We start from the raw sequence: 24,186 nt of genomic DNA, 5'->3' as shown, positions 1-24,186 counted from the left end.
CTAATCAACGTGTCGTTTTTCCAAAAGTAAAAGTTTATTGGCTGCCGCGTCGTTTCTCCCCGCATGATAAGTGTTTTCACGTTCTGTGAGCAGAAGCCATTAAGCTTAGTCTACAATATGCTCTTTGTTTTTTATTTCTTGCTATCTTTTTTCCATAAATATCCATTAATATACATCAAACTATACATTGGGAAATGAAATTGAATTAAATTTGGCCATAATCAGTACAAGTTCACTAAACTAAAATTTAGCGAAATTTAGTGAATTTTGCTCTGATTAGTCAATTTTGTCTGCTCTTGTCTGCTGATTGGTTCCGACGCTTGACGTTCGACGCTACATGAAATTGTACCTTTATGCGCGGACAAAATTTCGACAGTTAGACTTTGGATTGTTAATTTTATCTATGTGCTGTATATATTTTATCTATGCGTTGTATACATAAGTACGTACGCGTTGTATATATACGTACGTACGTGTACTTTTTAGCATTTTACAAGCTCATGTTTGCTTCAAGGACATCGTTCGTAAGTTAGAAAATACTTCGAGTTACAAACATACCAATACATTCAGGATTAACGAAACGTTGTATTTTTATGTATATGTCGCAGGAAGATGATAAAAATTGAAATTTGATCAAATTCCTAAGGTAGAAAATGGAGATTTGATCAAATCCCTAAGATAGATGATCAAATCATGGGTGGGGTGATTTCGTGAATTGATCATCTACCTTAGGGATTTGATCAAATCTCCATTTTCATCATTTCCCTGCGACATATATAACATTAAAATTAATCTCTTTTCACAACAGGAATACTAAAGTAAACTTTAGTAGTTTTGAAGGGGAAAAATATTAAGAGTAAAATTTATATATCGGGACACGTATCTCCATTAGTTATTTGTTCATACTTCCACTACAATCAAGTGCACAGTATGGCGATTAATATGATTAGAAATCAATTATCAAAGTCGATGACAAAACGTAAGCATATTGTGTATATGTGTGTTGTGTATATGAAGAGTATATATTTTATCTTAATTATTTTAACAAATATTACGGTACATAATACTGTTGTTTAACATTTTTGCAATCAATGTGTATATATATCTTGCATTCAATAATTAAAAATACTCTTTTAACATATATAGGATGTCCCACACCTCGCGACTTTAATTTTATCGAGAGAGAGTTCTCTGATTAATTTAGAAATCATTTTTCCTCAGCAAAAATATCGAAACATTGATAATTCCCAAATTACAAACGATAAAAAAAGAAGAACTTTTCGCAAACTTTGGACGATCAAGTGAATAACAAAATTATTTTCTTTGGTCAGTTTCAAGTGGATTTTAATGGAATTTTATTTTAGTACTCAGCTATAGAGATATGTTAAAAATTAAAACATTGTGAACAATGTTCTTTCTCAACATTTTTGAAGGAAAAAAAATTGTTCAAAAATTTCTCAGAGAACCTCTCGGTAAAATTAAAGTCACAAGGTCTGAAACACCTTGTGCACTATATTCTCTACATGAGTAAGCAGTTTCCAAACACTTATTGAGCTTATTAAGCTTATATTCAATATGAATACTATTTAATGCATATAATTCCCAATATAATAAACATAACATTATGCTATTGTATAACTTATAATGACAATGCAATCACTGATTATATTAAACTTTATTAATATATTTAGTAAATGTCATGGAAATATTTTTATAGTGTCACAAATTACTTCTGCACTGAGATACTCTACAGAAATGTCATCAGTAAAGTATAAAACATTAACAGTATCTATCCCAAAACCATTTGTTTATATAGTCAACTTAAACAGACCAGAGAAACTAAATGCAATGAGTCCAACTATGTGGCGGTATGTAATTGTTTGTTCCTCTTAAACGTTATTTTGATTAAACATCTCCATTTTTATGAATAATCTTATTATAGGGAATTCAGAGAATGTTTTGAAACATTAGGAAATGATTCAAAATGTAGAGTGGTTGTTCTATCAGCCACTGGCAAGGCATTTTGTGCAGGTATATTATTGAATGATTGTAGTTACACGCGTACATGTATACATATACAGGGAAAACTTTATTCAATAACTATTTTAGGAATCGACCTGCAAGGAATGATGGAAGTAGGACAGGATTTAGCGGAATATGATGATATTGCACGTAAATGCAAATATATGAAAAACAAAATCACAGATTATCAAAATTCATTTAGCGCTATAGAAAAGGTACTTTGCTATCTGTACAAATTACAAAATAATAAATCAAAGATCAAATTCTCACTAATGTGATTATTAAAATTTAAATTAAGATAAAGTAACTCGAAAACATATTATTAATATTTTTTATTTTCTGATTAACTCATGCAAAATTATTCAATAGTGTCCAAAACCTGTGATAGCCGCTATACATGGTGCATGTATTGGTGCAGGTGTAGACATGGTGTCTGCAGCTGATATACGTTATTGTTCATCTGACGCATATTTCCAAATAAAAGAGGTCGATATAGGAATGGCGGCTGATGTAGGCACACTACAAAGATTTCCAAAGATTGTAGGATCTGATAGTTTAGTGAGAGAACTTGTTTATACAGCACGGAAGTATCCAGCAGCTGAGGCATTAAAAGATGGATTTGTAAATCGCATGTTGGACAATCAAGAGAGGTAAAATATGCACTAATGTACGAAATACAAGCTTTTAATAATCATTTAAATGGAAGTAATGGAAATATCATGTGAACAATTTGATGTTATATTTTTAATTCAGCTTACTGAAGGCATCGATGGAAGTTGCTGAAGATATCGCAAAAAAGAGTCCGGTTGCGATACAAGGCTCAAAGATAAGTATGGTGTATTCCAGAGACCACTCTGTGCAAGAAGGATTAGAACATATCGTGAGTGTTCTTTTTCCGTTTATTCCACCTGAAATTGAAAAATGATATATAAAAATGATGAATCTTATATCCAATTGTTTTAATAATATTTTTGTATTTGGTGTTTATTTCGGTAGGCGATATATAATCAAGTAATGCTCCAGAGTGAAGACTTCCTCAATGCAACTATGGCACAGGCTACTAAAGGCGAACCTCCAATATTTTCACATTTATAATATTGATGTTATCAATGATTTTATAATATCAATTCTTTGAGTAGTTCCTAAGTATAACACGACTGGTCGCGTGGGTGGCAAGTGTCCTCTTTTTGAAATTGACATTTTCAATTAAAAAAAAAATTGTTTTAGAAAGTAATGCTTTTAGAACTAGATTTATTTAAAACTAGATTATAAAACTAGATTTAAAACTTTAAAGCTTTAAAACTAGATTGTAAAATGATCCATTGACTAGATCAATCACTATTTAGCCTTATGTTTATTAGGGAAAAAAAGAAAGTAATAATATTTATATGGAGGTGTTCAATCATAAAAGATTTTATTTAAAACGGACAAAAACAGTCTTTGATTGACAGATACACAGACACAAATAGCAGAATGACGTTTAAAAATGTCTTACATTGATGTGTTATTGATGTCGGAGACATCATTAAAACATTATTAATACATTATTTGACGTCACTCTGCTATCTGGGAAGATGCAAAATGGATACTCATTGGTATTTTTCGGAAAATGCATTTTAGTGCTAATAGATGATACTTGTCATTTGCGCGACCATAGGGTTAATGGCGACTATGGGGTTAATGATATTATAATAATATGATGGTAATGAAATTACAATATCATTATGAAGGATGTCTATGTATTATCTCTCAAAAATGAGAGATAATATGTAATATATATATTGATGCTTCTGAAATAGTATAAAGTTTAAAAAACGTTTCATCATATCTTGAAAGTACTATATTAGGATATATAAAATGTATATAACGTATATATTTTTATAATCTTTTTCTCTACAATAAAAAAAATTTAGCGTATTGATCGCATATTAATTTGTTCATAAGTTACTTTTACTAAAATAAGTTCTTTAATCAGACGGTTTAGTCTCCCTTATAGAATATGCTTTCCAATCTACGTCTTTTAGGTGCAGCCAATCTTGCAGCATCCATCTTATCAACAATACTGTATACATTAAGATCTTCAGGAATTTTTGCCTGTATATACATTTTTTTTTTTAAGTAAAAGTCAGAACTTCAAATAATAGATCGTACCATCTTAGTAAATCCTTTTTTCTAGACAAAACGTGTATCTGGCGAATAAATCTTAGAAATATCAGAAACAATTATATATTTTTACGCACAATTAGCAGGTTGATATAATGCTCGTAATTAATTTTCCCAGTTTCCGCGTCACAGGCTACAGCCATCATGTCGACCACTTCTTCTTTTGTAAATGGCTCTCCAATTTCCATTATTGGTTTTTCTAAATCATTTCTCATAATGTATCCGCGATTTTCAGGATCTAATAATTGAAATGCTCTCAACAAATCTTCAGGATCTGCTGGCTTAAACCTAAGCACCAAGTAATTTGTAAGTAAAGCTTTTAAAAGGAAAAAAACAGTTTGATGATTAAAATCTTAAACACTGTACAGGCCAATCAAATCAAATACAAATGAGGAAGCGAAATTACTAAATAATTTCTCCACATTTTGATTAATTTATCTATCTACCAACAAAAAACCACTTTCCATTGAACATACTTGCGTTCATTAATCGCTTTACGCATGTATTCTACAAATCTGTTTAGCGGCACACAGTTATTCTCAACGTCCTCGACTTCTACTTGTATTTCTTGCAACTCAGCTTCGGTGATGACACATCCTATTAGGTAAAAAAATAAAAAAGTATAAGATAATAAAATATAAGATGTGCTGTATAAGAAATATATGAAATTTCGATTTTATTTGAGATTTTATTTTACGATAATCAGCACCTAATGCTCTGATTATAGTTCCCAGGTCTCTAACATCTACTTCTCCACTTCTTGTAATGTCAAATACATCAAATGCCTCACACAGTCTTCTTTCTAACAACGTTGGCTCGGACACTGTATACATAATTTAAAGAAATGCAAGACATTGATCATTACATATACACACACGCATACATGCATACTGAGGTACTTACTGATATATAAAAAGAAATCCAACTTACAAAATATAAAAAGTAAACAGTATATTTACGAAACTCTCTTGACACGATCAGCTTTCATAGCTCATAAATTGTTTGATCAATAAGTAACACTGATTTGTCATATAATTTCGAAACTTGTACTTACTACATCGTATTTGTTATGCAATTACAATCATCGTTTATACATATCTTAAAAAATTTGAAAAATTTAATATTTTTTTACATATTTATAGTATATATATAATTACAAGATCTTCAAGTGCTACATACATCTTTGAGTTTCTCGTCTAGTTACCCGTCGCTCGACAATGCTTCGTCTGGGAGTGATGGATAATGCAAAAGACCGACGCATTTGAGAAGATATGTCTTTCTCTCTCATGCACAATAATGCTGATATCTCAATCGCTTAAAATCTTGTTACATATATATATGTGTGTGTATGTCTGTGATAAATACTTTGTCAATTTATTTTTATTTTATTTTTATCTAGCCAAAACTACTATAAAGTATTATCGTTTTGTATAAGTAAATATATAAACTACACTTGTATTGTGTTAAAGCATCATAAATTTAAGTTCAATGATGTTTTTGTCGACGCAATGTTTGAATTAAACAACTGAAGTAAAATTCCTACAACTTCAAGACGTACATACTGTTATGTGCATTTAACATTTCGTTTTGATATGCGACAAAGATCTATACTATTCCCCTCAGGTAATTGGTACAAAAATAATATAAAACTCTAATTAAATATAATACAACTGTGTCTAAAAGTGGGCTGTTTGTCGATCGATTTCCGTAATATCTTCGATAATCTCTTGGACGCGCGTCCCGATTTTCTTGGCTACGTCTGCTTTCTCATTATTGGGTAAGAAAAGGTAGCGCCAAACCAAGTCGCCATCAATAATGCCTCTTGCTGGATTACCTTGATTTCGTATGTAACTTTTATACGTGCTACAACAAAACAAAATCATTACAATTGAAAGGCTAATTTCAAAATCATGTTTAAATCTAAATTTTAACCCTTTGCGGACGCGTGTCGTCAAATAGCCACCCATGCGTATTTATTGTTCTGTGCGACAAGGCACACAGTATCATAATATAATAAACACATAATGCCACAATGTAGTGCTCATGTGACGTTTTCTTCGGAAGAAAGTCATCAGACCTCGATGTATTGCTTATCTTCCTTTGGCATATTTTCTTGACTGCATGCTCCGATACTTCTCGTCCGCAAAGGGTTAAAGGATGGCGATTATACTTCACAAAATTATATATATATATATGGAAAATTCATGATAAAATTATAATTTTCATTCTTTAAAAATGTGGATTTAAGACAGTTTGGTATTGTTTTTATCTTTGGAATGAAATTTTCAATGATAGAAATATCATTGAAATTATACTTACCGATATGCTTTTGGATTCAAGCCGGCGATATGACAAATATGCGTCACCAGCACATTTTGTAACATAAGTAACCTCCGATATGTTTTTTCCGGTACTGGCAAAACATAACCAAGATTCCCATCTAACGATGCTAAAACATACAAAATACGAACATATCAATATATGAGACGTGTGTTTCATTAACAAATCATTTAAAGCTCGTTTCTTATTTTATAATCCACATAAATATATAGTTCGCGACTTACCAAACATTGTAACGTGCCTCTTGTCAGCGTCAGAAAAATGCTTCTTATCGTTCGCAAGGTCGGTGACTCTACACCTGATACGGAAGAAGGTATTTATTTTTTGCCCTAAATGAAAATCCGCCTTTCTAATTAATTTTTGGCCTCCGAGGCTCTCTCTGGACTCCGGTTGATACATAAATAGAGCTAAATTATTTTCTCCGTCAGCGACGAAAAAACCTAGACTTGTATTATCAATTAAATATTCTATCGTGTACACTTCTGCTGGTCTAAAGTCCTACAAAGAAACACATGTATGAATTTTATATATGTACGCTCATATGTATATACAATTAATACTTAGATAAATCGGAATTAAATAAACTGTACTGACACTACTCACTGTACTGACACTACTACTCACTCTACTGACGAGGGAAAGCGTCCTGTATTCCTCCTGAAATCTTAGCAAACTAATCGATTTATATACATCTGCTATCAGAATCAGACTTTTTATGCTTAGCATTTCATGAATATAGATCTGAGTATCAATAAATGCAACTCCAACAAGGTCGTTATCTTTCAACTGCCAAATATATATCTGCAATGGAACAATATACATATATATATATATATATGATATTCAAGTTGTTTGTTGTAAACATTCTTCGATGAAAATTAAAGGAAAATGTACCTTCTGACCAACAGCTGATACTAAAAATCCGGATACTTGTGTTATAGCAGTTATAGGACCTTTTTGTTCCTTCGCATAGATCTGCTTGAATCTATTTTTCGTTAATGGCTGACCTGGTTCAGGTACTACTTCGATGATATCAAATATAAATATCTGAGAATTAAAGAAATGATATAAAACAATCGATCGGTAAGATTGAATCTGTAAGATTTTCAATCAGTCGAAAAGTAAGACTCACCCGACCCCTACTGGTGATATCTTCGCCGTAATTGTAATTTGTTCCCAATACTATGTAACCCTTCAGACCGGATCTCGTTCCTTCGTATGCTAGAGACACGTTTTTCAGGCAAGTCACATGCTCCCATTGATCCAACTCGATTTTCGTATTGGGAATAGTTTCCCATGAAACTGGAGAGAATAATACGATGCAAAATTGTTCTTGGGACGGATAAAGAAATCTTTCCGGACGCTCCTCTTCTGTAAATTCCTGTTTAATAATGACGCATTTCTTCAGATGCGTTTATAAATATATATTTTAATATCTAACGGCTCTTAAACATTTTAATTGATGAACATTGATAAACATAAAAAAATCAATGAATTTTTTTTTACAATGATAGAAATAATATATTGCTGCAGATACATACCGATACACACAAAATATTTTTATTCATACCTTGTCTTCGCCATTAAATCTGTAATAGCTTTTCAAAGGTTCCGCTGTGCTAGTTATGACGCAATAAGTTTTGCTCTCGAGATGATACGTAACGAAATGCGGTGTACATCGTAATGGTACTTTTCTAACTGGCCATGGTGCGTCGTAAGACAAATGAGTCGGTAAAACGCATATTCTCAACTCCTCCTGGTATTTAAATAAAATTAAAATCGCACGTGCGCGCAGAGAGAAAGCAGTACAAAAGTGAGTCGATTAAAGATTCTTAATCAACCATACATTATCGCTAATAATTAAAAAAAAATTGTTATAACACTAGGTGAAAAATAATTAGAAAAAAAAAACAAAATACTAACAAAGTACTAAAAACACAATACCTTCCTGTTAAAGTATAGAAAACCTTGTGGACAATTAATGTTATTAAAAGCGGCGAAAGACGTGACAGAGCCATCGATGCCCATCGGATGTGTGCGAAGTTCACCGCGCCCCGTTAAAAATATCCAGTGTGGATAATCGCTGCATATGAATACTCCGTTATACCCGGCGATATTGCTGAAATAACGCATCATACAGATGCGTGTTGCGCTCGTGTTAGTTGGCATATCTTCCTCTTTTGGTTTCCGGCTGTGAGAAAAAATTTATTTAAATTTAATTATGTAAAATTATTTACAAGCAAAATAGCATACAACAAACGAAAAGAGATATAACAGTGGAAAAAAAAACTGGAATTGCGAATGCAATTTCAGCGGAAATAAATATTAAGTACAAAATTCACTTTACCTGAAACGTATTATCTAAAAATCAGAATCATCGTATCGAATGTATTTTATATGAAATAACCATTCTAACCTCAAATGTCCTGGGATAATGCCGTGATCTAATTTCTTAAACCTCAGCTTTAGATGCCCCTTTGGATACTTGTAAGCTTGATAAATTTGTAACTCCGAGTCGAGACGTACCAGGAGCATAGGGCGGTTTCCATGATGTCCCAGAGCGACCATCAAGATCTCACGAACCTATAGAAATACATGTTCATTAATCTTCGACTATAACGTTAAATTCACCTCAAATAGTTATATCAGAAAATGCAAGTAATACCTGCATTTCGGGGTTGGGGGTCTCGTTGACTAGTGCCGATTGCAGAGTCGTAGATTCCATGCTATCGTGTAACACGTACTGGCCGTAGCCGAAGTTGCGAATGAGGTAAGACAATCGTAAGTCAGGTAACGAATAAATCTCCAGTGTGCCGCTGTCTCTGTATACGAATAACCAGTAAGTAGGTTTAATTTCTTGCAAGTGCTTCTGCCACCTGTTGCCACAGAAATTCATATTAGAATAAAAGGAAATTGCCAATCGAATGGTAGTAAGGTTACTTGATTAAAATCAAACAGATAAACATAAAGACATTAAAAGCCGATTGATCGATTATCTTCATTATGTTTAAGAGAACATTCGTTTAGTACGATATGCATATGGAACCGGGGAAAATTTACCAAGGCATTTTCTTTGCGGTTCCGTCCGTTTTTGGATACGACGGTGCGGGCATTTGAAATGCCGGTGCGTCGCCATACAAGAGATCATCCTCGTTATCGATATTGCCGATTATCGACGGTTCTTCTACGTTATGCTCCTCTTCAGGATGCTCGTCTTCTGCACTTTCGGGCAATTGTGTCGTAAAAATCCCACTTACATCTCTGTAAGCGCATAATGCCTCTATCTGCGGACGCTGTTACATAAGCAAAGACACATAAAATATTTTAGATTAAGGCAAATATTTTACATGATATTAATGTAGTAATAGTTTATATATATTGCAATTTTTGCGATAATCTAACTTAGTACACAGTTCATTTATCTTTACTTAAATTTCTTTTTATACTACGTGTATACATGGAAAAATTAAAGATGAATTTTGGAATTTTTTATTATATGTAATTTGATATCATTAGAAAATATAGCTATGAGGTTTTCAAATTTCAAAGCGAATTTGTCATAAAAAAAAAACGTCTTATTATAACAATTGTAGATTATCAAGATTGGAAAGAAATCGTTTCGGACACATACATAACTTAAATATGTTGTTTAAAGATCAACTCAAATTCTGACTCAAATAAACTTACAAACAATAAATTTGCGGGCTGTGCGTGCAATTTCGCTGTGCCTCTAACTTCTCTGAGTGTCAACAGCATCACTTGTCCATCTTCCGAAAGTAACGTTACGTATGGATCGGCACAACTCGCATGTACAATTGGACAGCCAAGATCTATGGGCATATGTTGGATCTGTAATCAAGAATAAATGTGTTACAAAAATAATTTTCTCCCTTTTGCACTCTACGATAATATACAACCATATGTCTGTATTAATACATTTAAATACCAATAAAATTCATCAAATATTTTACTAATTTATTTAATACTTTATACTTTATTTAAGAGGTATTATATATACTTGTTCGATGCCTTGCAAGAGACGCACTCCCATTTGAGTGACTTGCACTATGTATCTATTGACACCAAGATTTCCGGCGAATATTGTGCTTCCTTGTGTGCTGAATCCGCTCTGGTCTACTTCATTGATTTCTTGACCAGTTTGCAATATCTTTGAATAAAAAAGATTTTTTTTCAAGTTTATTTATAACACGTGATACTTATTAGGTTAGTATTGGAACTCTTGCAAATCTTTATATATATGACATTTCATAAAAGTTTCGTTATACTAAAATTTGTAATGCAATTTGAATCTTATGAAACAAACTAGTATTTTCATACAAAACTTTCAAACATTGAATCAAATATAATATATATTATAAATATATTAGTTAGAAATATCTGCAATAATTTCTATAGCAACCATATAAATGAAAGCATCTTGTTATACCATAGTAGAATCTTCTTGGCTCAATATTAAGAAAGCGTGAGATCCTTCTGTTTCTGATTTGACTTGCTCATCATTATTTAATGTACCAATGACAGTCCACATGTCCTCACAACCTGGTAGTTCAAACGTTGTCACGACCTGTTTTCGTTTAAAAAAATGTATTTTAATATATATATATATATATATATATATATATAATTTATATACATATCTTACATGGCACCAAAGCAAATCAAAATTTTTAATTATTAAATAAAAATAGTTAAATATAAATAAAATTAAAATAGTTATCAGTTACCTGAGGACGTATGGAACGTTGAAGTACACACAGCGCACCGTTTTTACCATACCCAGACGTCGTCACGAGCTCTACATCGGGATTTTGATTGTGTACGAATTCTTCCGACAGAAAAGCTGGTTCTCCCATGGAAATATTTCCACACGGTCCGATATTTAACAGACTATCGCACACCTATAAAGAAAAAATAAATACTAGCACAGATAAAAGTAATATTACACAAAATTAACAATTGAAACACAGATACAATTCTCAACTAGAATGAAAAATTGTATAATTCCTTTTCTTTAAAATACAATGTCGTAATAAAATATATAATAGTTAGTAGCTAAAGTATATATAGTAATTAGAGTAAAGCTTCAGAAATCTTAAGGGTTAAAAAAGCAAGATAACGTAAGATAAAAAAGTATAAAAAAACTTCCAATACCTCGAAAATATATGAAGTGATTTGAATGGATGTATGCGTTTCACTGCCATACACTTCCAATTCTTCTGGATCTTTAATGTCTAACACATCGGATGCCATCCAGTCACCGAGGAAATCATGCTTCGCTTTTTTAGCCGGAGTTTCCTCGCTCTCATCTTCGATGTTAATCTCGCCATCGTTCAGACTTCTTACAGTTTCTGGTTCTTTCTCCGTGAATCGTAATAACAGTGAGTTACCGAGTCGAGAGCCAAGAAAGAGATAATTGTCCTCGCACATGCACACCTTTGTAAATGTGAAATAAATATACAAGTTATCGGAAAAATTTATATATTCTTCGATTCATGTTGAATTAAAAAAAAAAATGGTGAACCCGAACACTCACGCATGATGTTAATACACTAGCGGCAGCCTTGTCAAAGTGAAATCCACGCACAGATCGCATACTGTCAGCAAAAAGAGACAAAACGTATAGTTCTCCACTTTTCAAGGAGATGACTAAACGATCTGCTGACAGAAATGCAACCTGGGCTCCTTCCAAACTTATCTTCACTCCATCTTGTGGTTCTATAAAAATAGAAATAAATAACGATAAATATACATATTTATCTATTTTAATCAAGATGTTTTGTGGATGTCGGAGCATCAGTAAAAATATCTTACTCAGTGGGAAATTTGTACTCGTGTCTGCTAAACTGTTAAGCGATACTCCATAAGGTGGAATGCTCTGGTTCAAATAAATAAGTGAATTGACTGCCATTATCAATGTACCACCTAGTGGTTTCTTCACAGGCACAGCTTGATAACAATCAAATGGCAAATTAGAAACGGACCAAATGATGGGATGAACTCTTTGCTGAATGTTCAGAGATATGGCAACCATTGCACAAGTGTCCTGTCTTACTGCAATGCGCCTGTATGTAAAGATTAACATTTCATTTATCAATATTACATCATTATACACACATTTATATTTTACGAGTAAGATTAAGATAATTCTCTTACCCTGAAAATGTTCTCACTGGTTCATATAAAATTAATAATGTAGGTTCATAATATCCATGTAAAAACTGTAAATCTATCACATTATCCATTTTTTCTTCCAGTGTTTTTAATACTATCATATATGAAGATAAGATGGGAGTTTTATTGGAGGATGCAAATTTTGCAGTATCAAGCAAATCACCATCATCAAGGCTAGGATCTTTACGAAATGGTAGTACAACTAATTTTCTACCATATATTAACATTACTGCGCATCTTCCTTCAGGATCTACCCTCACAATAGGTATATGATGATGGTTTGTCCATCCATCCTGGACATACACAAACATAAGATGTGTTATTAACACATAGGATGTAAATAAGATGTATTAAATATCCAATAATTCAATACCCAGTATGTAAACAAAAATTGAAACTTTAAAATATATTTAAGATACATGTTAAAATATACAATTATTAAAGATTGATAAAATCTTAAAAAATGAAAGGATATTTATTTTTCAATTTTCGCACAATCAATTTTGCATAAACATATAAAAGACAGTATTTGTCCAAATTGTTGAATAAAATAGAATTTATAATAAAAGTTATTTATGATTTAAATTAAGATATATACACGGTGACCCATTTTAATCGACAAACGGAGATATCTCCGAAACCACGCAACCTACGAAAAAATGTTCGGATAAAAGTTGTCGAGGACAGTGGGAGTCATCTACCTGTATTAATGACCTTGACCTTGAAATGACCTTGAAAACTGACCTTGACCTTGAAATGACCTTGAAAACTGACCTCAAGGTCGAGGTCATTAGTACAGGTAGATGACCCCCACTGTCCTCGACAACTTTTATCCGAACATTTTTTTCGTCGGTTGCGTAGTTTCGGAGATATCTCCGTTTGTCGATTAAAATGGGTCACCGTGTATATACATGTTGTAGAAACAATCATTATAAAACATAATTTATAAAATCTTACTCTTATTTCTTCGTCTTCAAAATAATGCAAGGATACAGTCCTTAGATCATGAATATCCTGATCATATTCTACAACAGACAGTTTTGCATCACGAAAACTCAATAGTAAAGAATCCCTTTGTGATCCAATAAGATGGACAGCCTGCATGGACATAATGTTTCCATGCAAAGTATATTGTGCCAAACATTCTAACTTCATCTTAGGAGGGCGTGTTTCTAAAATAAAATTTTTTTTCATCTTTACATTTAAATTAGTAAAAAATATATGAGTCAATATATAAAATATTATCATATGTTTGTCACTGTTCCAAATCTTAAATGTATATTGCCAGAGAGTTTCATTCTGTTATCAAAAAGAATATAAAAAATCTGTGACTGAATATTCAAATCAAATTATAATAAAATTACACATATATTTTTTTACCTTGATGATATTTTTGAAGATATCAAATCTACAGTAATATCAAATCTACAGTAATTTAAGTAAGTACGAGAAATGAAGAGAAAACTCACCTGTATATTTCTCCTTTTTTGTCACATCGATATCCGGAATTAGGCGAAAAACACGTATAACATTCGCACCGGCAACAACCAGACATTTTTCAATACGATTGAAAAAATGACAAGTGATTGCATGTTCGACTCCGGTCGCAGGATGAGTACTTTTACATATAGAATACATAATGAAAAGTCTCTTATATCGCTTACAATCGCTTATATCGCTTACAATCTGCCACGAATGTTTATGAAAAAACTAGGTTATGTTATGTTAGGACCAACATGTGTTAAAAGCACATCAATCAATATTCAGTATAAAGTACACATTGTGTTTAAAGTAATGAATAAAGAATATACATAAACGCAGAATATTTTATATCAATTAGGACAAGAAGGATATTAATATTTAGTATATAATAATATTATTAATATTAGAATGAAAGAAAACACAGCTTATCATTCCACACTCGACATTAGCTGCGTTTTGCAGAGAAACAGCTTTGCAACTCAGGGGATCCAAACTCCCTCTAGTAAAACTTAGGCAATTTTCAGCGCCATCTGCTCTAATCTCTGGATGTAGCCGAACTAAATGGATGACGTCGCGAAGTGGAGATGCGCATCATATATACCNTTATGACAGTGTCCGTGGTATACATAGAGATATAAGAATAGAGGGAACAAGGGATATATGCTACCTGTAAGTGGAAGTGATAGAGGCAAAGAGAGAGATGGATGCCGAGTGTCCTATCTGTCTCTTTCTAGTTGAGCGCTGTGATTGGTTGTTACAATGAGCCGTCAAGACGACCACGCGACGTCAGGAGGGAAGAAAGCAGACTAAAATTTCGTTTTGTAAATATGCGTGCACATGTGTGTAGAATTAAAATTCGTTAAATATTCGAACGTTAACAAAATAATAATTGGACGCGATTTGTTTAAAAATGAGGCATTGTTTGAAATGCAAGGCGGAGTCTTATCCTGGATGTAACCGCAGTTTTCACTCGTAAGAAAGTACAAATACGTAACCTCAAATAATTATATGTTATTTTTTCCTACATTTAAAAAAATATGTAAATGTTGTAGGCTACCGAAGGATGTAGATATAAGGCGTAAATGGTTGAATATACTTCAACTACCTTTGTATTTTGAAGTGAAAACAGCATATATTTGCAGTGATCATTTTAGCAATGACAGTTTCTTTGAATTGGATGGAGAAAAATGTATAGCTATATCGTCGTTGGCGCGGCAGCCAATCCCAGCGCGTGACTAGAAAGAGACAGATAGGACACTCGGCATCCATCTCTCTCTTTGCCTCTATCACTTCCACTTACAGGTAGCATATATCCCTTGTTCCCTCTATTCTTATATCTCTATGTATACCACGGACACTGTCATAAAAGAAAGCAGATTAGTAATGACATGTGAAGTGTAACGTCCGGACTTATTTTGGAACATTAATAATATATTAGTATAGATTGGAGGCCGACTAGTCTGATTTCAGACATCAGTAGGTTAGATATTCATTTTATCCCTATGTTACTAGATGTAAGTACGTGCGCATATATATATTCGCGCACGTTAAATATTATAATTAAAATTATAACGCCGAATTATAACGTCGGAGAAACGACACTGCGTGTCGTTAGAAAGTCTTAAAATCGATGGATCAACTATAGACAAGAGAAACCGTAATCTTTCAATGCGATAAGGCGTCCCGCTGATAACATAAACAGGAGCATGAAAATTGAATCCAAACGCCATTCAGGACCGACGCGGCGATATCGACACGGTGACATCATACTGATGGAATGAATCTCTTCCATCCCCATGACTCCGTCAGCCAACCAGAAAACGACTCTCGACGAGCGACAAAGCGACATATAAAAACGCGCGCATTCGTTGAGAAGGCGATTATTTTCTTGTAATTAGTTTCTGGTAATTCTCGTGTACTTATATACTTTGGAATATATTAGTCATAAAATCCGACTGTATAGCAACTACTTTTGTCTACCCTTCATTTCTCGAACGTTGCGAAATCGAAATTCGGAATCGCGGGCCGCGCATCATCTCGCGCAGCGCCGGAACATCCGAGAACGAACCAAGAGAACGAGCGGCTCTGATTTCTCACCAGATTCATCGATCGTTTCGCCAGACTCCGGAGACCCAGGGTAAACTCGATGAAAAGCAGAGTGACCCAAAAGAGGAATCATCACTCTGTTGACCATCCACGAAGTCACTGATTTTACTACTTTCAAATTTCCCTATATAGTTATCTACCGTGGACGTAACAGTAGGTCTGTTCGTTTTCGCTGCACCGCTGAACTAGTGCAATAAGTTGAAGAGAGACAAGTATATGTTTTCACACTTCAACTTATTGCACTAGTTCGGCGGTGCAGCGAAAACGAACAGACCTAGTGTGACTGGGTCACCAGCCAAGTAGAAGAAGTCAATATTGAGCCCTCCGACCCGCACCGAAAATCTGGAGATTGCCTTCTCCACGGATCCCACTGCCTATATCCACGGTCGTCAGGACGTTTCCAGAGATCCGTCCAAACTCACGGCCTGAAAAGTTGGAGCCTGTCATTCGAAGCGACGCGCAGGTCTAAATCATAGCGCTCACTTTTTGAAATTTCGGCGTATAATAACTGCAGTAAAGATTCTACGATCCTTTGGCATATTTAAAAGGGGATTTAGGGATTTACTATGTATTGAAAATTCTAACACGCCCCGGTCCTAACACGCCTCGGTCTTAAACGCATCAGTCCTATACAGACACGAGATGTAGAAGCTGTTTTGTTTGTCTTCAGTCGTTCGAATTCGAACGTATCGTTGCAGGGTGGATCGTAAAGACTCAAGCACGTGCAAGTCGTCATCGAAAAAGAAAATTTTGTGAGAATAAACATACAATTGAGACTCAAACCGAAATCGCGAGCACGTCAGCACAAAAGTTACAGTCGAGCGAAGCAGAGTTTGTTACCGACGGTATTCATGATTATCGTTTTATGAATTTTATTCCCGTTTTCACAGCACTATAATCTGTCAATGTAAAAAAGATGTGCAGTTTGGTGAAGCAGCTAAGCGCGGATTTGGCTTTAAAATTGCCGTCACTTGCAATTGCGGCGTGAGAATTACATTGAATCATGTTCGACAATTAATAAGGCCTATGAAATAAATAGACGTATAATGTTTATGATGCAATTACTAAGTATATCGAGAGAAGGCATAAATCTGTTTTGTGCATTGATGGACTTGTGCCAAAGATTAACATATCATACATATAATGCTGTTTTACAAAATATACACACAGTATCGTGCAACGTTTTTGATTTCCTCACAAAGAAAGCTGTAAAAGAAGAGACAGAAGCAAATATTCAACATGAAAAACCACCGTTAAATATTACAGTGTTCGGTGACGGTTCATGGGAAAAAAGAGGATATAACTCGTTATTTGGAGTAACTTTAATAATAAAGTACACTAGTAAAATTATCAGTCTCAGTGTAAAATCTAATTATTTTCAAGTCTGCAAACGTGCTAAGAATCACATGAATAAAGAAAAATTTAATTTATGGAGTCAGGAACACGAAGAAGAATGTTCGGCAAATCACTATGGTTCAGCAGGAGCAATGGAAGTCGAGTCGGTAAAAGAAATGCTCGGCAAGTCAATGGAAAAATTCGACATCAGATACACCACTTATATCGGAGACGGCAACTGCAAAACTTATAAAGCAATTGTGAACATGTAACCTTATGGCAAGGATATCATTTAAAAAAATGAGAAAGAGGTTATCGGACATGTGCATAAAAGAATAGGCTCTAGTTTATGGAATTTGGAGAAAGAAAAGCAATTCAAGAGAGGAGTTCTAAAAAATAATTTGATAACAAAGCTTTCAAACTAGCTCTATTAGGGATTTGCAATTAGAAAAAATTGTAATATTGTTGAAAATATGAAACATGAAATAAATATTATTCTGAAACATTTATGTTCAACAGATGAGGAACCACAGCATGATTTGTGTCCCGTTGGTGCCGAAAGCTGATGCAGATATCAATGCGCACAGGCTGGGAATTCATTAAATATTTTCGTTCATGACCCGCTGCTTCCTGCAGAACTTACACTATTTTTAAAACCTATTTATGTAGATTTATCCAGGGACGTATTATTACAACGATGCGTGAGAAGTGAATTTCAAAATAATAATAAAAGCTTCAACGCTACTATTTGTCGTTTGGCATCGAAGCATCTACATTGCGGCTTTATAACATTAGAAATATTAGAAGCTTTATAACATTAGAAAGATTTTCAAGTATCCTACAAATTATGAACACTATGGGTATTAAAATTGGATCGCAATATATACAATATGCCACTATCAGAGACAACCGTCGGATGTATCACGCAAAGCGCAAAAGTCGGCAAAGCTTCCAGGAGGCTCGAACTGCAGCTCGAGAAGAAAGAGAGGAGGAACATGAGTGGTATGAGCTGCAGAAAGGTTTACTGTACGAATCTGGAATTGCTGATTAGAATGATACTTGCGTAAGTACTAGAAATACTTAATGAAATAGTATGCAAAACTTCAAACACGTTTTTCTCGAAACGACTTTTCTCTGACTGATCACCGTGATTTCAAACAAACTAATGAATCGATAGATTTCCGGTTGTACGTATATATTCAAAATATGTCTTTTTATCGTATGTAGTAGTGAAATTAAAATATATTAATATTTACTATTTTTTCAGGAGTATTGGCAATTTTTAGTCCATTTTTTAAATTGTATGTTTACACGCCTTAAATTAATTGAAAAAAATTATCTTGCATTTCCGTACTTCAGACAATAGCGGCAAGTCTGTAGATTAATTTCCTTACTTGCTTTTTGTTTCAGACCACAGAGAAACTCGCAATCGTGGTGATCATAAAAATCAACACCTTGTGCGCATATTTTCATAACTATGATTTGATATATTATTTCTGTTTGTTAAAAGTAGAAAGTTTTAATAAAATAGTTTTCATAACTATATAAAATTTGGGATTTGTCGCTCGCATAGTTTCGGAGGAAAAGAGTGCCAATTTTTTTGAACCCTCAAAATCGAATCGCCCCCTTAATAGTAAAGACCAATAATCACTGACTGTTCACTAATCACTTGGTCTCTCTGAACACAACCAATAATACCGTAGAAGCCTGTGGAAGTAATCCGGAAAGAAATTCAGCAGATCAGATTTTATTTCCTAAGTTATCGTTATGAGTTATACGACAAATCAAACAAAAACCTGATAAAGCAACATCTTGGACCCTTGCTAAAATGTATAATTTCCTTTATAACGATATAACAAGGATTGTTTTATACATCATTGCTGCATCTGTTTATATCTCGATGCTTTTTTAGATAGGAAGAAATATTTGACAGAACACACGAAGTAGACAGTTTTTACGACGCTAGTTTTCACATTTTCATATTTCTATTTTATCTAACATAGCACACTGTTTAAATACTTCATGGCTTTGCAGCGAGAGCTTCAAGGTCTTTGATACATTGCTGAAGAGTCGCTTTCTCCTGATCAGGAGTAATAGCCTTTAATACGCTATCTATGATCCACTGCACCATGTGTTTCTGTGCGATTCGACGCTCAAGACTTTGTATCTGCATTTGGTAGTCCAGACGCTTCTTCACCTATAAGCAACAACAAACCAAATTTCTCAATTATACCCATTTCTTCCGTTACTACTCACATTCCTCTGTAATGGCTTTTCTTGTTTTTATCAGAAGACAAATTTAACAAATGATCATACCTCTTGGTAAACGTTTGCCATACGTTCTCTGTAAGTTGCTTCCAGCTGCATCTTGATATTCTCTTTCTTAATGTCCATTATCATTTTCTGTCCCTCTATGTTGTACTGTTCTTTTTTTTCTTGATTAATCAAATCTTCATAACCCTCTAATTCAAGGACTCTGGTCTGTTCGAGCGATTTTTCATATTCGTCTATTTCTTGGTCCAAATATTTACTCACCTTGGGACCCAAAAATTTTACACTTGCTATGCATATTATTAGTAAAGACACACCACTATGAAATTCGTGGTCTATGATAAAAATTTCTTTGGAGAGTAACCAAGTGCCCACAGTTATGGCAAATACATAAGGTCCTAAAAACAAAAAATCCATAGAAATTTAGCAATAATAGTAATAAGATGCTATCTCTGATACAGTGTTTAGTATAATTTTTAATATTGTCAGAGAAAATAAGGATTTTATGACAACTGTTTACCTGATGCACCAGTTTTTGGATAAAAAGCCTGAAACCATTCTTCAGGTATGAATCCATGTCTAACAGGAGACGGATATATTAACCGTTTGGGGCGTTCAGGATGTTGGGATATTACTGATGTAGATGTGCTTTGTGCTCCACGTACTGCCACAGGCAGCAGCTGAGCTAATATTAGAAAACATATAAAGATGTTTCAACTCATTAAAATATCGCTTATGAGATTTGTTGATATTAATTATCTTTAATTGTTTATTTCTGAGATACTTTTACATATAAGAAAAATCATGAACTTGCTTAATTTGGTTTTCGAATTAGAGTCTGGTCTTTCATGGATTGGATTTTGTTTGATAGAAAACAAATCCACAAAGAACACAGCACCAGTTCAGATGCCAAATTTAGCATTTCTCTACACTGTAGAACCCTAGAATGTTGTATTATGAACTTGGTTCCTTTATTTAAAATGAATCATTTTGTACTCAGCTTATAGTTTATTTAAACAGTCAATAATTGACTGTTGTATTTGCCGAACATACAAATATTTTCTATGCTAGAAATAAGAAGAGAAGGGAAAGAAACTGCGCAAGAGTACAAGGAGCGCAGCTAAAAAGGACAGAAGCAACATCTTCATGGAAAAATGACAGTGTCGCATAACCAAGATTGTACATCATGCCGTAAGCTCAGAAGTTACAAATTTATCAGAGGAAAATTAGCCTGAAAATGAATTACATATGCAAAACATGCAAACAAAGTTTACAAAATATACGAGTAGTTCCAAGATGAGTGTGAAAAGATACGAAAGTATCGGGATGTCATTATATAATAGCGGTAATAAACTTTGCAATTTAACGAAGCTTATTGCGTCCGAAACCAATCGAATTCGCCTTTTTCGTTGGATACTTTCTAGAAATTCAGTCATGAGCATTGTTAATATTGTCATTTACCATTGCGAAGGGCCAATCTTGACAGCATTTCGAACGGCAGGTCTAACACTTGCAGTCGATACTCGCCACGGCAGACACCATGTTCGAGAGACGACAAGGTTAGGACCGTATCGCAATTATCACAAAGAGTTCAACGAGAGTGCGAGTTGATTGGCTGCCGCATGGCTACGGATGCGATCGTCAATGAACCATTCAATTTTTCATCCCGACAAATTTCATCCAATCTAATGTATCACGCTTCACCTTCTCATTACTATCATTCCCGAAAAATTATGGATAATTTATAAGCTTAGTCTACAATGTGCTCTTTGTGTCTTGTTGTCGTCGTGTCTTGTTTCTTGCTCTCCATCTTTTTATCTGTAAGAACTTCTGTTTACTTATGGAAAAGAGATAGAGGGCAAAAAACAAGAAACAAAGAGCACATTGTAGATCAGGCTATATATTCGCAAAATATTTTTTAGCATAGAGTGTATCGCCATTTCATATCGTATCTATGTATTCGTTGTATTATGACTATTCGTTATTCACACTTCGTCGTCCTGATGTTGCAGCAATAATTTCTTTTTTTGCTTGGATTATCTCGCTTGAGATGTGAGGTAGCATGCTCGAGTGAGCGCGAGATAAGGCGATCCGATTTTGGAGGCCGGTGTTCGTTCTATCGCACCTGGTCGCAACATTGCAATGGTCATGCCGTTTATCTCGCGCGATAAATTAGGCTGAGGTGAAGGGGGCGAGTAACATCGTCAATTGAAACGAGTGCTAGGATTATGAATAATCGCGCTGCGATCATTAATATGTACCGATAGACGTTCGCATTTTTGCGCTGGTCACTCCACATCCATCTCACACCGTCACCGCCACATTTGAAGCCAGCTAGTTAACATGGTATCCTCATGGTGCTACTTCGTTTTACCGGTGCTCCTGATCGCCGGACTGCTTCGCAAGTGTCGCGAGCGCACTTGGGGAAGATGCAAGAGCAACAGTAATCTGCACGGCGTGGTGTTCCTCGTGACGGGCGCCAATTCCGGCATCGGTAAGGAAACGGTGAAGGAACTGGCGAAACGAAACGCCACGGTCATCATGGCCTGCAGAAACATGAAAAGTGCTAAGAACGCGATTGCTGAAATACGTAGTAAAATACCTACTGGCGAATTAGTAAGCATATTTATGACACTTCAGTAGTTGATAAAATAATAATAAAGTTGGTTTCAAACTTGATTCGTAAAAAAAAAAAGAGGAAGTTGCATACATGTATGTTATATTAATTGTGCAGATTCCAATGGAGTTAGATCTTGGATCCTTCTTGTCAATCAGAGAATTTGCCGACAAAGTATTGAAAGACTTTGCACAGATTCATGTGTTAATTAACAATGCTGGTGTGTATGTACCGCTCAAAGATCGTGCGCTAACGAAAGATGGGTTTGAGATTCATTTTGGGGTAAACCATTTGGGCCATTTTCTCCTTACCGATCTACTTCTAGACCGTCTTAAACAAAGCGCTCCCAGCAGGTGAGTCTGATAAAGTAACGTATTGAAATAATAACACTAACATTTAACTGTTGTTTACAGAATAGTAGTATTGACATCCACACGTTTGAAATTCGGAGAGATAGACTTTTCAAATTTAAATGGTGAGAAAGGAGTGCCAGTAAAAGGCAGAATGAACCCTGGCTACAATAATTCGAAATTAGCGAATGCTTATTTTGCCACTGAGCTTGCCAAACGGACAGAAAATTCTGGTGTAAATGTTTATATGGTGTGTCCTGGATTTACCTATACTGGTTTATTCAGAAACGTGAAGAGACGTTGGTTTCATTACATTATTTTCTCTCCTATTGCTCTTATGTTCCTTCGTACTGCAAATCAGGTAAATATATATCTAATGATTTAATATACTATATACAAACGCGTGTGTGTGTGCGTGTGTAATTGATAGTTAAAAAAATATTGATTAATTATATCCTTGTGTGTGTGCAATCTTTCTATTGTATATACTATATATATATATATATATATATATATGTGTGTGTGTGTGTATATTTATTTATTGTATATCACATAACTTTCTTATTATAAATATATTTGCAGGGTGCTCAAACAGTACTACATTGTGCAACTGAATCCTCATTGTCCAAAGAAAGTGGCCATATGTACCGTGACTGCAAACTATACGTTTCCAAGCAGGAATTAGATCCTAAGATAGCCCTCCGTCTGTGGAACGTAAGCACGAAATTGACTGGTATACAAGATACGGTGAAATAAACGACGTTATTAAGTATATAGATGCGTGTTACCGTGTACCGTCGTAACTTCACTTCTGTCGTGTTCCAAATGACGATTTGATATTTATTTTTGTATTCGAGGGGAATAAGACAAAACAACGATGTGGCATACTCTTATTTCCATTTTTATGTATTTAAAAAAAGTCAGAAAGACTCTGTTTTTTATATGCATATATTTTAACATAAGATTTGTGTGTCTTTGATTTTAATGTATGTGTTACGGACATTTTGATAAATGAATGTAATTATGCGTTATTTGTGAGATCATAAGTAAGATTGCAGAAAGAATAAGGACCTATAGACGCCTAAATCGCAATTGTTGTTGAACAGAATCTAGATAAATAGAGAAACAGATATAAACGCTCCAGAAAGGTACAAATGAAAGCAAAACTTTTCGGTCCAATCTGCAGATTCTTTTCAATGGCGTGAAACTTAGGCAATACAAATTAAATAGAGGCGCCTTGCTATCCGATGCTACAGAAGACATTATAAAGGCAAAAGGAAATCCAATAAAACAAATGAGAGAAGAAAT

The 24,186-nt window shown here is 34.2% G+C and overlaps 5 protein-coding genes across 8 annotated transcripts; 2 read left to right on the top strand and 3 right to left on the bottom strand.

The window, feature by feature from the left end:
- Positions 1-421: 421 nt before the first annotated feature.
- On the top strand, positions 422-3,939 carry LOC106748811 (delta(3,5)-Delta(2,4)-dienoyl-CoA isomerase, mitochondrial). 3 transcript variants are annotated; one of them, XM_014627686.1, is made up of 8 exons: positions 422-524; positions 809-979; positions 1,718-1,868; positions 1,943-2,031; positions 2,110-2,237; positions 2,392-2,672; positions 2,776-2,902; positions 3,019-3,939. In XM_014627686.1, exons 2-8 carry the CDS (start codon positions 931-933, stop codon positions 3,115-3,117), a joined length of 924 nt encoding a protein of 307 aa, XP_014483172.1. In that variant the 5' UTR covers positions 422-524; positions 809-930; the 3' UTR covers positions 3,118-3,939. The 3 variants fall into 3 exon arrangements, with proteins under 3 accessions (XP_014483172.1, XP_014483174.1, XP_014483173.1); XM_014627687.1 differs by lacking the exon at positions 422-524 and adding an exon at positions 579-595; XM_014627688.1 differs by lacking the exon at positions 809-979 and having other exon boundaries at positions 507-524.
- Positions 2,855-5,036, bottom strand: LOC106748812 (EF-hand calcium-binding domain-containing protein 2-like). The gene is made up of 4 exons (XM_014627689.1): positions 4,895-5,036; positions 4,662-4,782; positions 4,263-4,473; positions 2,855-2,930 (listed from the first exon to the last, which is right to left on the bottom strand). The coding sequence occupies exons 1-4, from the start codon at positions 5,016-5,018 to the stop codon at positions 2,922-2,924; spliced, it is 465 nt and encodes a 154-aa protein (XP_014483175.1). The 5' UTR covers positions 5,019-5,036; the 3' UTR covers positions 2,855-2,921.
- An 11-nt stretch (positions 5,037-5,047) lies between these two features.
- On the bottom strand, positions 5,048-14,561 carry LOC106748810 (cleavage and polyadenylation specificity factor subunit 1). 2 transcript variants are annotated; one of them, XM_014627684.1, is made up of 21 exons: positions 14,187-14,561; positions 13,675-13,889; positions 12,700-13,010; positions 12,358-12,608; positions 12,080-12,261; positions 11,698-11,979; positions 11,271-11,444; positions 10,973-11,110; positions 10,544-10,693; positions 10,213-10,374; positions 9,586-9,818; positions 9,191-9,401; positions 8,942-9,108; positions 8,470-8,716; positions 8,096-8,281; positions 7,658-7,906; positions 7,420-7,572; positions 7,129-7,326; positions 6,750-7,023; positions 6,505-6,634; positions 5,048-6,048 (listed from the first exon to the last, which is right to left on the bottom strand). In XM_014627684.1, the coding sequence occupies exons 1-21, from the start codon at positions 14,353-14,355 to the stop codon at positions 5,862-5,864; spliced, it is 4,269 nt and encodes a 1,422-aa protein (XP_014483170.1). In that variant the 5' UTR covers positions 14,356-14,561; the 3' UTR covers positions 5,048-5,861. The 2 variants fall into 2 exon arrangements, with proteins under 2 accessions (XP_014483170.1, XP_014483171.1); XM_014627685.1 differs by having other exon boundaries at positions 5,862-6,048; positions 7,150-7,326; positions 14,187-14,355.
- Positions 14,562-19,464: 4,903 nt separating this feature from the next.
- LOC106748802 (ATP synthase subunit b, mitochondrial) lies at positions 19,465-21,400 on the bottom strand. Its single transcript, XM_014627667.1, has 4 exons — positions 21,373-21,400; positions 20,432-20,596; positions 19,957-20,309; positions 19,465-19,837 (listed from the first exon to the last, which is right to left on the bottom strand). Exons 1-4 carry the CDS (start codon positions 21,398-21,400, stop codon positions 19,661-19,663), a joined length of 723 nt encoding a protein of 240 aa, XP_014483153.1. The 3' UTR covers positions 19,465-19,660.
- Positions 21,401-21,867: 467 nt separating this feature from the next.
- On the top strand, positions 21,868-24,181 carry LOC106748801 (retinol dehydrogenase 12-like). Its single transcript, XM_014627666.1, has 4 exons — positions 21,868-22,527; positions 22,646-22,881; positions 22,942-23,239; positions 23,461-24,181. Exons 1-4 carry the CDS (start codon positions 22,255-22,257, stop codon positions 23,632-23,634), a joined length of 981 nt encoding a protein of 326 aa, XP_014483152.1. The 5' UTR covers positions 21,868-22,254; the 3' UTR covers positions 23,635-24,181.
- Positions 24,182-24,186: the final 5 nt, after the last annotated feature.

The sequence above is a fragment of the Dinoponera quadriceps genome, unplaced genomic scaffold (genome assembly GCF_001313825.1).
Source record: "Dinoponera quadriceps isolate SergipeBrazil2010 unplaced genomic scaffold, ASM131382v1 scaffold3207, whole genome shotgun sequence".
NCBI lineage: Eukaryota > Metazoa > Arthropoda > Insecta > Hymenoptera > Formicidae > Dinoponera > Dinoponera quadriceps.
This window is presented reverse-complemented; position numbering and strand designations above follow the sequence as displayed.